The sequence below is a fragment of the Camarhynchus parvulus genome, chromosome 11 (genome assembly GCF_901933205.1).
Source record: "Camarhynchus parvulus chromosome 11, STF_HiC, whole genome shotgun sequence".
In the NCBI taxonomy this organism is placed as follows: Eukaryota; Metazoa; Chordata; class Aves; order Passeriformes; family Thraupidae; genus Camarhynchus; species Camarhynchus parvulus.
In genome coordinates, this window is record NC_044581.1 from 12,576,766 (window position 1) to 12,590,065 (window position 13,300).

The window sequence follows — 13,300 nt, forward strand, 5'->3', positions numbered from 1 at the left end:
CCCGGATTGCCGGGGCCGGAGCTCCTCGTGGGTTTAGACACTGAGTTCTCGCCGCGCGCCCTCCCCCACCCCATAGCCAGGGACCCCGCACAGGGCTCGCTGCTTTTTTTTTTTTTTTTTTTTCTCCTTTAAAAAAAATTTATTATTCCGAAAGTGCGAGCCGGACTGAGCCGCAGGGCGCCTGCAAACTTTAAAGAGAACAAAAAGGCGGGTGGGGGCGCGGGCCGGGCTCCCTTTGCGTCGGTAGAATTTGCACATCCAAGGGGGGGGGAGGGAAGGAGGGAACAAAAAAACCCCAAAAGAACAAAAAAACTAAAAAAAAAAAAAAAGAAGGAAAAAATATTGCAACTGTTGCGCCCGCGATTTTTCTTCTTTTTTCTTTCTTTCCTTTTTTTTTTTTTTTTTTTTTCCCCGGGGGAAGGTGCCCGAGGGGGTGGAAAGAGGAGTTGAACTTGCCGCATTGCAACAGGCGAAAGAAGTGAGAAAATCAAATAATCGATCCCGCTGCTGCCGCTTCGCCTCGCAAAGTTTGGAGGTGCGGGGGGCGGGGGGGCGAGAGAGAAGGCAGGGAGAGGAAGAGAAGGAAGGGACAGGAGGAAGACGAGGAGGAGGAGGACGAGCCACGACGCCCGGACATGTCCAGGAGGAAGCAAGCCAAGCCCCGCTCGGTGAAAGGTAAGGCATCCTCCGCCGGCCCCCGCCGCCGCCGCCCGGCCCCGGGCAGCCGCCGCCGCCTCCGCCGCCGCGACGCGGCCAATCAGGGCCGGGGCCCGGCTTGGCGGGGATTGCGAATCCCCCCCCGGTACGGGCTGGTGGTGGCGGATACCCCCCCGGAACCGACGGCGTGTCCCAGAGCGGGGCATCCGCCCGGCCGCCGTCCGTTCCGGGGCTGTGTGGGTACCGCGGTGCCGACCGAGACTCGCCGGCGACACGTGTCGCGATAATTGATGAAAGAAGCCGGTGGCATCGTTGAGGCGGGGAGGGAGGAAAGTTTCGCGGTGATGCTCGGGTGCGGTGGCGCATCGGCGGACCGAGGAAGGGAGGAATGAGCTCACTCGTGTTTTAGCCAGTTAGCCCGAAATTAATGTTCCTTTATGATTGGGAATAGTAGCGCCGTCTGTTTGCTCCTTCTGTCCAATGCGCGTAAGGGTGGTGAAAGAAGGAGAGAATTAAACCCGATTTGATAGATAGGGGTTAAGAATTTGCTTGGGCTTGAAGAAACAATGGCCAAATTTAGTAACGGCTTTATGAGTAAAGGTTAGACATTAAACTATGCGTATTCTTCTCCGTGCCCAACGAAGCGGCGTTTAAAATCTCCTGTTTACCTCCGTAAGAAAACAGCTGCTGGAGAAACGTAAAGGGAGGGCCGGGACCAGCCCCGCGCCGTACTGCACGCATTGCCAGCTTTTTGACTTTTAAGTGAATGGGTGCGAGAGAGAAAGCGGGATTCCCGAAGCCTTTCGCTCCCAGCCACGAGGAGGTTAGCTGATGTTGGGGAAGGTTTTATTGTCCTCTGCACAAAGCAGAAGTCGCGAACTCAGTGGACCCGAGGCTTTGTTGTAGAAGCACAATAGGATCAGAACTTTGGATGCACAGAAGATGAAACAAAAAGTCCAAAGCTTTTGTAATTAAATAACTCGTAAGTGAACAAAATTAGCGTGCAGTTAATCGACCCGCTAAAGAACAAATTGAAACCCCATGCAGGACCATTTAATATTATTTGTGAAATATCCATTATATAATAGATGATCACAGTGTAAGTTGTATGTGCTTCAAATGTTTATCAAGTTTTTGTAAAGTCGGTTCTTCATCTTTGTACAGCCCCCTTAACAATTTTTCCCCAAACTAAGAGCACCTTTTAGCATTGTGCTGTGGGGCAGGTTTGCAGCGTGGCATTGTGACCCTCCGCAATCCCGGACAATCTGCTAAAGGAGCTGCTTCAGTAATTGGTAGATGAATGTTTCAGTCTCTGGCCAGAAGAAAGGGCAAAGATAGAGCTATTTCTAGGGGATGCTCTGAAATACATTGTTTGAAACTAAAAGAATCGCAGTTTGAGAACAGTGGAGCAGGCCTTGGGTCATGACTTCTCTCAGATGAGGGGATCACATTTAGTGGCCAGGCCTCTGGAGTTTAAAATATTTTCCTGTGCTAAAGTGTCACATTGAACATTCAGGAAATAGTTCTATGCCAGTGCAAACAGTGTTTGCTCTAGAAGCTCAGTTAGTAAGCCTTGACATCTTGTGACATACAATGTTAGATATTTACCATTTATTACTCTTTTGTTTTCTTCCTCATTGCTTTTAGGCTGCAATAGCTCTTGCAAGTGGTTGATACTTTATAATGAAATTTTGACTCTAATTCTGATATAGAACTAATCACTATTTACATGATCACTTTTTATGAATTAAAGTAGGTAGCTTACTGGCAAGTCATAGCTGAGAAACATTATCCCTGTAAAGCAGAAAAATCTAGAAGGTCTTTGCAACAGTGAGCTGGGTGAAGCCCAGTTTTTAAAGATTCTAAATATTTCTGAGGTCTCTAGGCACAAAAAAATGTTTCCAGCTTCAGCAAAAACTGGATGTAAATTACAGGTCTTAGTTTGAGCTGCCTAACGGGGAGTCTAAGAATGAGCTGAATCTGGGTGAAATTCTGGATAATAGGAGGCAGCTCATATGTGCATGTAGGATAAAGAAATTCTTCATTTCTTTCTATTCACCCATATCTTCTGCTTGTAAAAAGTCCGTTGTATACATTTTGTGGTCTAGGGAGCTGGCAACCCAGTAGATTGCCACAGTACACGTTTCCATGGAAATAATTGAGATGTAATAAATAAAGGCACTCTGAGGTCATAGGTTTCCCAATTCAGCTGAGAAGAAAACAAGCATAAATTACGTGGATATATGTGTGGCATTTAGGAGTTAAAATAATTTAACATTTTTCTCTTTTCCATCTTTTATTTCACTTTGTATAGCAGCTTAGCTATTTATTAACCACTACGAAATTTGTGTATCCTTTTTCATTCAGAAAGATTATGCACTAAAATAGGATCAGTCTGTGCCTGTGATGAAAGGGATTATTCTGCATGCAAAAAGCAAGTTGCCTGCTCTTAAAGTGGGAGCAATGCTGACTTTAAAGAAGTGATTGACTTTGACAGAAGTATCGAATGTTGACAAGTCTTAGATGCGCGTTATTGCAAATGAAGTGATAGCAAACCCAAAGTGGATGCCAGCACAGCTGCAGGTCAGGTGGCCCCTGTGCTGTATTATGAGGTCTCAGGTTCAGCCTGGCAGAAACTTACAGTAATTCCTGCAGCTGTAACTCCAGCAGTAGCCCTGGGCTTCCCCCTGACATGGGATTTATGATTTGCAATACAATTCACTGATTTGTTTTGACCATTAGTTTGTGCAAACTTGAAGATACTAACCTTCTAGCTGGTAGTTGGGGACAATGCTGGCCTAAAGGAAGGTGGTCTCACATCAGTGAGAATGGAATAAAAGTGTGAGTATTGAGTCTCTGATGGTTTACAAAATAAACACTTAGGGGACAGTGTGGTGGTAGCAATGATGAAGTAAAATACCTTCTGAAGCTTGACTTCACATCACAGATGAAGCCCATGAAAGTAATTTTCCTCAGCACAGACTCTTGCCCTGTTGCCAGTAACCTCAACTGCTGAGAGCTTTTTCAGTTCTCTGTAAGGAAGAGTTATACCTTGCTCAGTGTTGTTAAAACCACGTGGACCTGAACCCCAGAACATAACGCAGCTGTCAATATCAAAGCACTCTGTCTTGTCCCCCAATACAGCTGATATTAACACCGGTGTCCTTAAAGGTTTGTTTGGTGCTGGTTGCTGCAGGGAGTGGGGGGCACCCAGTCCACGTAGGGGGCTGAGCAGGGCAGGTCTTCCTTCCTGCCCTTGGTCAAACTGCAGCTTCCCGTGCTTGGAGGTGGTTCTGGACGGTGCCGTGCTGGGATGTGGGTAACAGCAACCCGTGGATTTCCAGTCCCATGTAATGGTAATTGAGGCATTACTGGACTGCTCTTTGTGGGACTGGGCTCACATTGGCACAAGGTTTTAAGCATCAGATGCACTTCGGCTGCTGAATTTGACAGTGCTGCAAATTGCTGTCAGCTTGCGGGGATATTCTGTGCATAAACGTGCTAGTTGGTAATCAAACTGTTTTGCAAAAGAATGCACTAATTAACTCTAGATTTGTTATCCTACTTGAAGTTGCAGAATTGCTGTCATATTTTTTTGCTTTCTGTTGGCAAAAAATGCTGATAGAAACTTTTGATTCACACCCTACCTGCCTCATTTGTGTCAGTCAAGAAGAGAAAAGGGGGGTTGCTCATTACTTCGTTATCTGCAAAGTAAATAAAAATACTTCAACCATTTGCTGAGTTCCAATTAGTTGATTGCTATGAATGATCTTCTTTAAAGGAATGCTGTTTTACCTATCTGCTCATACAAAGGTTTGATTTTGAATGTCTTGTGAAAAGGATTCTCTTTGTCTTGATTGATGTCAAGAATAAAAGCATGATGGTAATATCCCTTTGAAAGCTATTGTATTGTCAGCTCTGGCTGACAGCAGGAGGCCCTCCTAGTGCTATAGATTAGCGCTGTGAAAACACTGACATTTTCTTTGTTATATTGCTGTTGTTCTGCTTGCAAAGTCAATTATACAATGTTGGAGCTCAGTTACAGAGTTGACTGTGGAAGTAACAATGTCTTTCATACTTGTCTTAAAGATATAATTTTCCTTTTTTCCCAGTTGATAAAGAAGAACCTGAAGGTACTGGAACAGTACATTCTACAAATTAAATTTTGACAAGTATAATCATAATTGCCAAATACAAGAGACTTGTGCGATTATCCTTTAATTTTACAGTTCATTCAAGTTTCGGTGGAATTTTATTGATACAGTGAAAGCAGCAGCTAAAATTGATAAAACTCATATCAAATAAGATTACGCTCTTGATTGTTCTTTATCAAGTGTAGCTTTTGGGGGATTAGGAATAATTGGAGATGTTGGTGTTTCATTGTGGGGCTGGTGCCCTGAGAGTGTTTGAATCCGTGCAGTATTCTGAGCACTGCCTTCAGGGATTAGCCTGCAGTTTTTAATTTTTGCCTGTGTATTTTGCTACAAGCCTAACAGCGTTCTCCTCTGAACTCCACAAGTCCCATTTTCCTGCCTCTCTCTCCCTCTGGTATGCTCTCCTGGACGGGATCTGGGTGGTATTTAACTGGTTTTACTGATTGAAACTCCTGCCTGTGTGCAAACACCTTTTAATTGCGGCCTGTTCCCATTGGTCTCAGTGAATATAACGAATAAACATGGCCAAAAATTGAAAAGAGTGGGAAAGGTAGCACAAAACATTTAAATATAAATGGGAAGAAAATAGAAATCTCATATTTTTAGTGATGCTATGTCTAAAGCCATTGAAGAAGAACAACTACCATTGTACAGCTCTTGGAGAATTCTTCCTATGTTTTTCTTCAAAAATATTTGTGTACAATCAGTGCAAGTTAAAGAACATCATTCACTACTGAATTGCTTCAGATGACACATGCGAAAAAAAAATCAGAGATGTCTTGTAGGATGTTAATTGTAGGATTTCTAAATTACTATTATAAACTAATAGAGTAACAAAAGATGCTACAGTTACCAGTAATTTGTCAGGATTTATTTTGTTTTTCTTCAATAATTGAAAATTAATGTCTTGAAGTGAAAGCAGATGTTCATGCCATCCTCTGAATTGGATATAAAAATGATGTTTTCTAGATGTGTTAAGCTTGTGTAAATACAGATTTTCTTATCATAGATGTGGCTTTGGCTTGGTTCTATCTATTGTTTGGTGCCAAATTAACTTTTAGGTTAAACATGGGTACGTGGTTTAAGCTTCGTTAAATTAACTGAGTACTTGAGGTAGTACCCACTGATCAATTACTACAGTAAACATTTTAAAACCCTACCTCACCTGCTGGCTTTGTGAATGATGAGACTTTCTCACACTGTAGAATTAATATTTACTTCTCTTTGATAGGTGCACTTGTAATTGTTTACTTGGCTATTTTTATTGAATTGGTTAATTTTTATATTGCTTTCCAATTCCAATTTGTGAAATCAGTTTTAGATTATTTGAAAAATGCAAACCACTATTTTTGGAAAAAGAAATAATCTCTTGGTTTCATGCATCATATGTATTATAACATTCTCTTACACAAAAGATTATTAATTACCCACAATAATTGAACTGTCTTATAAAATGCCTATATCAGATCCGCATCACTCCATCAATGTCCTCCGCAACTGCCTCTGAAAAAGCATGGCTATTATATTCCCTTGTATCCTAGCAAATGTGCTGGAGAAATTAAATAGTAGTCATATAAAACCTATTAGAGACTCCTGCTAAATCTTGACTGACAAATGGTGGTGGAGGGGAGGGCCTGGCTTTGGTGCATGCATTGGTGGACACGGATTCAGCGAGTGCAGGTGGGAGCTGGAGCCAAGTAAGGACCAGCTCTGAGCTCTGTGTGCCTTTATTCCACGTTTTAGAGCCCAGAAGTCGATTCTCATGCATTTTCTTTCCTGATGTCCATTAGTAATTGGAGTTTAGTTGCTGGTTCCTTTTTCTCTTAGACAAATAAGGTGATGGGAGTTTTAAGTACTACATCTTGACAACACGTAGATGTACATATATGTGCATTAGTGAATTATGGTGGCTTGTTGGAGTCACATTATTCTGGGGAGTAGAAGGATGTGCAGGGACTAAATGGTCTCTTGTGACATTTCCAGCTACAGAAGTCTCAGGCTTTGACCTCTTCCAATGGCTTGTTTTCAAAAATGTTAACAAAGGGACCTGATGGTGTTGGGAACTGGGTGCTGCCATTTGGAACAGGCTCACAGATCTCCCTGTGGTGCTGTGGGTTGGTGGATGGTGTTCGCTTTCCACAGAATGACTTGCTTCAGGTAGCACTGCAATGCCCATCTGAATCTAGCCATAAGTACCTTCATTATATTGTTTGCACTTGCTTAGAAAGAAAACCTTTTCCTTTCTAGCCACAGATTAGGCAACAGAAAGACCAATTTGTAGAGCTTGTAAATGCCACTTGTTAATCATATGCAGTATAATTATTAATTTTTTCTCTCTTCCCCCTTGGATGTATTAAGTCAACTTTTTAGCTTTTTTATGTAATTGAAATTTGCCCTTTTGTTACCTGGGCATGAATTATTTTTGAAATGTTGTCATTACCCACCCTGCTGTGAGGTTTAGCTCTTCTGTTCATCCTAATTAAATAAAACATACTGTTGTTTGCCGGTCTCGTGTTGAACTGAATTACCTGCCTGAAGGCTCGCTGGTGTCGGGCTTGCTTCTTGTTGCAGCAGCAGCAGCCGTTGACTAACACATTTACTTTTAGATTTTCATTTCAAAGGGCTCAGTTTGTGCAGTGTGACAGGTGAATGGTGAATGCTTTACAGGACTTTCAAGAGCTGAACAAACAGCAAAGGACTTATTGCTACTGCAGCCGCGTGGCAAGTACAAATGTAAGGCAGCCTTTGTGGCAGAGAAGTGTTTCCTTTGCTGCATAGAGGCCACTCAGGAGACCTGAAGGGCTCACTTGGGTATGCTGGGGGTGAAATAATCTCAGTCATGATCTCATTTAAACCCACCCTACCTGTGTGTTCTCCTGGGCAATTTCTAGTAGGGTTGATCTCGTGTCTCTTTGTAGCATCACCTGCAGTCATGCTCTCCTCGAGTCTGGCACTGATAACGAAGGCTGCTTCAGAAGTGTAACAGTTGGAGTTTCTTTACACAGAAGTTATTTCTAGTTGATATTAGAGAACGTAAACAATGCATTCAGGTTTGAAAGCAAAGCAGAGGGAAAGATCCCTGCTTGTAGAGAAACAGTTTGTTTAAGCCTCTGATAGCACTGCAGAAAATGCATTGCTCACAAGTGAAATCCTGCTATGAGTAAAAGTACAAGAATTAACAAGTCGCTGTACTCCGGTCTCTGTTGGCTCCTGCTAGGCTCTGGAGGTTTGGTCAAATGTGGCCTAATTCTGCTTTCCAAATATTAAAAAAAATTACACAGAGGGCAAAAAGACAAGTTCTTAATATGCATATCCTGGGAAAATCCTAAACCAGTATTTTTACCCCCTCCAGTCCCAAGGCTAATCAAAATTCCTTTGTTTCCACATCTACCATTAAAATATATGCCTCCCTTGGTTGCCTGCTGACTGTACAAGTTTAACCACTCAATCGATTGGACTCACAAAAGCTGCTACTGGCTTTAGGTAGTATTTGCCCACAGGTAATTTAGAGATTGGGGTGAGGATCTAGACACCCTTCACCAGGTGCTTAATTTGCAGCTCTTTTAATTTCTTGATGATCCTCACCTGGCTGAGATGAGGTTTGTCTGGGTTATTACTGGGGCAGGTTAGCCAAGCATCCACCTGCTGATTGCTGGAACTTGCTTCACCTGGTGGGCAGCTGACTATAATGAGGATAAGAAGTCTGTTAGTGAAGACAGACTTGCCGTGTGCTTTAAAAAGGGAGTGGTGCAATGTAGAGGTGAAGTGTTTTGCTGAGTATGTGGCTGGTTTTGCAGTCTTTAGTGTGAGTACATTAATTTTTTTCCCCCCTTTGATTGCAACTGAGTCTGGGTTGTATGTTTAAGTGTAAGTCTAAGCTCTCTGGGTAGCTCTGTTAATTGAGGTTTGTGTTGGAAGACTGAGTAGGCTATCAGCTGTAGGGTGAAGGCTCTCTCTTGATTTTGTGGTAGTGTTTCTTACAGGTCTTAGTGGGGGTTGGATTTTAGTCTCATTCCTTACACTGCAATTGAAAGAGCAGGAGCAGCGCAAAAAGATTTGATGAAAATGGTCATTCAGGATCTAATGCTGGAGAGAGTGTCTCCTGCTCCTGCTGCTGACACTGAGATTGCTGCTGGGAGGATTTCCAGGGGAGCACTGGGAAGGTTCAGGGTGCAGAAGATGCAGCAGGGCTGTGGGAGCTCCTAGATGGCACTGGGGAAACCCAAGAGACCTGGGTTGTGTTTAACATCTGTCACTATAAGCAGGTACAGATTTACATGAGAGACAGTGACTGTGATTCTGCATTCTTTCAATTTCATGTCTAAAAAAATGGAAAACTAAAAGGAGGTGGAGAAAAAAACATGGTAGCAAGGCTAAACTTCATACTTTGGGAAGTGGAGATGCTAAACAGAGAAATAAAATGGGGAAGTGGGAAATAAAAGTGGGAAATCTGTTGCTGCAATTTGAGTATAGAGGGTGCTTGATGATTAGGTGCATAGCTTTGGCACGGAGGTTGGCTTACCTGGAGCTGTAGCTATATTATTTTTAATTTTAAATTGGAAGACTGAGGGAAGGAACAGATTTGAAAAGTTGACTCTAGCTCCATGGAAAAGTGTGTAATTATGCATAAGCAGAAAAAAAACCCACTAGACATGCAAATGATCCAAACAAAATAGTTTTTCTGCTCTTACTAGACAGTGACAGTGCTTTCCTGCTTTGCTGCATTTGTTGTGCTATCTAGTTATTTTCTGTTTAATATAGAGACATTTGAGGACAAGTGTGATTGCAGTCATCAGTTCTTGGTGTTTCAACTATTTTAGGATCATGGCAGTATCTGAACTTGGCCTGTGAGGACTTGCAATTGTTCAGGGTTTTGTACAGAAGGGGAGATCAGGTTGGTAACTGGAAAAAGTAGGCTTTCAACACTTACTGTGTGACTATACACAAATACATACAGTAAATGATGTGTGCTCATGTGTGAATGAAAGAGAAAGCTTAGAGGAATAGGTAATATCTTTTGTTGGGCCAACTAAAATGGTTGCAAAATGCAAGGGGGTTTTTCTGATGTACCCTGCCTGCTGTGCTGAAAAAACCAGCAGCATTCTGGCTATTTTACTTGACAGGTAAATGTAGCTTTGTTTTAATTTACTTATTCAAGCTATTACTCAGATTTCTGTAGCTTCATTAGATTACTCACAGGAGTAAAGAGATACTGGATTACATAGTAATGCCAAGCTTGTGTATTATTTATTGCTGAATTCTGTGGATGCATTTTGGTTGGATAATTTGCTCATGGCCTCCTTTATTTCTAGGAAAATGGCATGCCTTGCCCTTTGTAATTTCTTTGCTTTTACTGACCAGACTGTTCCCCCAGAGGGCATGTGGGATGTGGCAGAGTACTGAAAATATCAGGGTGGGGAAGTAGAGAAGGAGGGCTGTGTGTGACTTGCACCTTATTTATGTTTATACTAGAATTGTGTAGAAAAAATGGTGTGTTTCTGGCAGGGATACTTTGTGGGGAATGTAGTAGGCAACTCTGGCTGCCAAAGTTGTTGCTTCAAAGATTTTTTCTTTTTTTAAAAGATGAAGTACTTTGGTCTGATTCTGAGCATACTTGAAGAGTATGGTACAATGCATTATGAGCTGTTTTAAAATGAAACTCTGAGTGTTTGTCTTTGGCTCTTGAGTCTTGCCCAATGCTTGTATATGAGTCCATTGACCTGATTCCTATAATTTCAAGGGTGTTTTTTTCCTGCTTGATAACAGATAAGTGATATTTGTTTGAGAACTCCAATTTGATTTATTTTGATTACTATTTTTGGTCTCAAACACTTAACAGAGAGCTTCTTTTTTCATTCTTCTCAATGAGAGTAAATTCAGAAATAAGCCTGTACATAAAGGTGAGGGTCTGAAAACCCCCACCCCCGAGAGCTGCTTGGCAGAGGCGTGGTGTGCCTGGCTGCAGTGCCCCGAGGGTGCTGTGGAGGGGGAGCTGCCGGCCCTGCCTGCAGAGCTGCCAGGCTGCACTGCTGGGTGTCCCTGGCTGCAGCACGAGCTGCTGCTCAGGGGCCTGGGGGCACAAACCCCCTGCAGTTGGCAGAAGGATGCTGTGTTGGTGGTGGGGCTGTTGGTGTTATGCAGGCAGATTGCTCACAAATGGGGTTTGCTGGCTGCTCTGACATGCGCCAGGAATTCTCCCAAAGACAAAATGCATATTTTCGTAAAGAGGTATCCAAGTTATGATTTTCCCCCTTGCCAGTGGGTCTGTATTCAAAACGTGGCTCCAAAGAAAGTGCATAGAAAAATGAGCTTTTAATTTGTCACCTGCTGCTGTACCACCCTGTCCTCCTTGAGATGCCAAGTAGTAAATGAGGTTTTTGTATCCCCACACATGGCCATTCAAGAAATGTTGTCTCTGTTGTAGCAGTCAGTGGCACAGCTGAAGACATCAGACTAGTGGCTTAAACCCTGCTGCTGTCTGATTGGCATGAGCAAAGCCAATGTGGGGCAAAACTTGAGCAAACAAAAAGGCAGGTAGAGAATTTGCTGTCTTCAGTGGCTCCAGAGCAGGGGCTGCTAAAACCTTTCTGTCCCACAATGTTAAGGTGAAAGGAAGCAAAATTGCTTGTTTATGCTGTCCCTCAGAGGGCCTTTGGAAAACTCCGTTCAAAGGAGCCTTAGAAAATGCAATATTGTTTCTGCAGGTCTTATTTGGGAGAATAGTGTCTTGCCTGGCTGCGTGTGCTCTCTTCCACCCTGCCTGTTTGTCCAAGCACTGGGGGTGGTGCACATGCCAGCTGTAAATTCTTGTCTCCTAGCAAACCTCAAACCACCCAATAAAAACATTGCTTGAGGTAGCCACCAAGAACTTGATTTTTAATTTATGCACAGATGATGATGGTTTCAAGGGAAAATAGCCCAACTATGGAACAGGCAGGCAAATGGCCATGATGATTCCTACATATCTGTAGCCTAAGAAAATGTCAGTGAAGTCCCTCTAGCAGCTTTGTTTCCCTTCCTATAGCATCTGTCCCACTGTGGAGCTTGCGAAGCTTGAGGATTTCCTCAGGTTGCGGCCTGAGTAGGATTTCCTCCCCAGGTTGCAGCCTCTGTACTTGTTTTTCCTCCTTTGAATCTTTGCTGGTTTAGCTCCTTGCAGCTGGGGAGAACATGGCCACAACCCTGGAGGTGCCTTCAGGGAAGGAAAATGGCAGTGGAGGATGGGGCAGGGTGGGCCTGCCTGCTGGGTAGTGAGCCCAGAGTCCAGCCTCCGCCACTGCTCAGCCCATGGTGGGAGCTGCTGAGGCCCTGGCAGGGAGGGGAGATGGTAATCCTGCTCCTTTGAGAGGCTGAAGGCAGTTGGCCCCTTTATTAGAGGGAATTTATCTGCTTCTCTGTCCTTCTTACTATCTGTTGCTGGCTTGACTTGATTTTCTTTTATTGGTGCATCCCAACAAATTTGGTTTTTTTCTGAAGATTTTCTTGATTTGATGTTGCCATGTTGGAAAACCACACACCAGCCCCTGGATTAAATACAGTCTGCAAATTGGCATATGTTAAACACACTGCTCTGAAAGGGAGCATGGTTGGTTTGAGGAGCTCTGGAAGGGAACCCTGGTTGGTTTGAGGCTGCCATTACCTTTACACTCAGCCTGTGGAACTGCTTTTTGCCTCTTGGCTGCCTGTGCCCATTGCTGCTCCAGGTGAGGGCAGATCTGATGGGGTTCATTCTCCTTCTCTTTCTGGATCCTTGTCCTGCTTCCTTCAGAGCTGATTTGACCTACCAGCCCCCCATAAAAGTCACCCTGTAGCTCTCTGCTGGCCAAGCACAGGTCTGGGGTGTATTAGGACAGGGCAAGACTCCTTATCAGGATCTGAGTTCCACTTTGGGTCAAGCCTTTGTGGAAGGAGCCTCAGCTGGGGAGGCTGACCCATGGCCCCTTGTGTAGGAAGTGGGGGTGCACGTGTATCTGCAGGGGGCTGATAGGGCAGGTTCTGAGCCCCCTGAGACTGTGCCCAGCAATGATGGCCACTGAAGCAAGTGCTCAAATCCATAGTGAAGCACAGCCTGAAGAAGTTCCCTGGAAGTGATGAAGAGTAGACTCACGTTGTCCAAGTGCTTGGTGCTCTCTGCCATTCCTGGCACAATGATATGTCCCAGCAGAGGTGTGAGCTGTGCTTGGTGCTGTGCCCCTGCAGTGGCTGGATGCTGCTCCTCATCCCTCTCTGGATGGGGGCCCAGGCAGGCAGGCAGCTGTGCCATGAAAGGAATGCAAAGCAGAGGAGGGCAGGGACAAGGCACCCGGACCAGGGTTCAGCCAGCACCTTTCACTGCTCCTGTGCTGGGGAATGGCTGGCAGCAGCCTTGTGTGAGGCAGCATTGCTGGGGAACAATTTTCTTCTCTATTCTAACATAGAAATAATGCCACTAAGAAATTAGGTTATGTATCTCAAGGGAAAGGGAGACTTGTTATTCTGCTTTTAGCTTG

General features: G+C 43.9%; 1 protein-coding gene across 3 annotated transcripts in view; it reads left to right on the forward strand.

The window, feature by feature from the left end:
- Positions 1–373: 373 nt before the first annotated feature.
- Positions 374–13,300, forward strand: part of ZNF423 (zinc finger protein 423) — a 224,784-nt gene continuing 211,857 nt past the window's right edge. Inside the window, exon 1 of one of the 3 annotated variants that reach the window (XM_030955692.1) lies at positions 374–675. In XM_030955692.1, the coding sequence (XP_030811552.1) occupies positions 636–675 (40 nt within the window). In that variant the 5' untranslated portion in view covers positions 374–635. The remainder of the gene's footprint in view (positions 676–13,300) is intronic. The other 2 variants (XM_030955690.1, XM_030955691.1) reach the window with 2 other exon arrangements.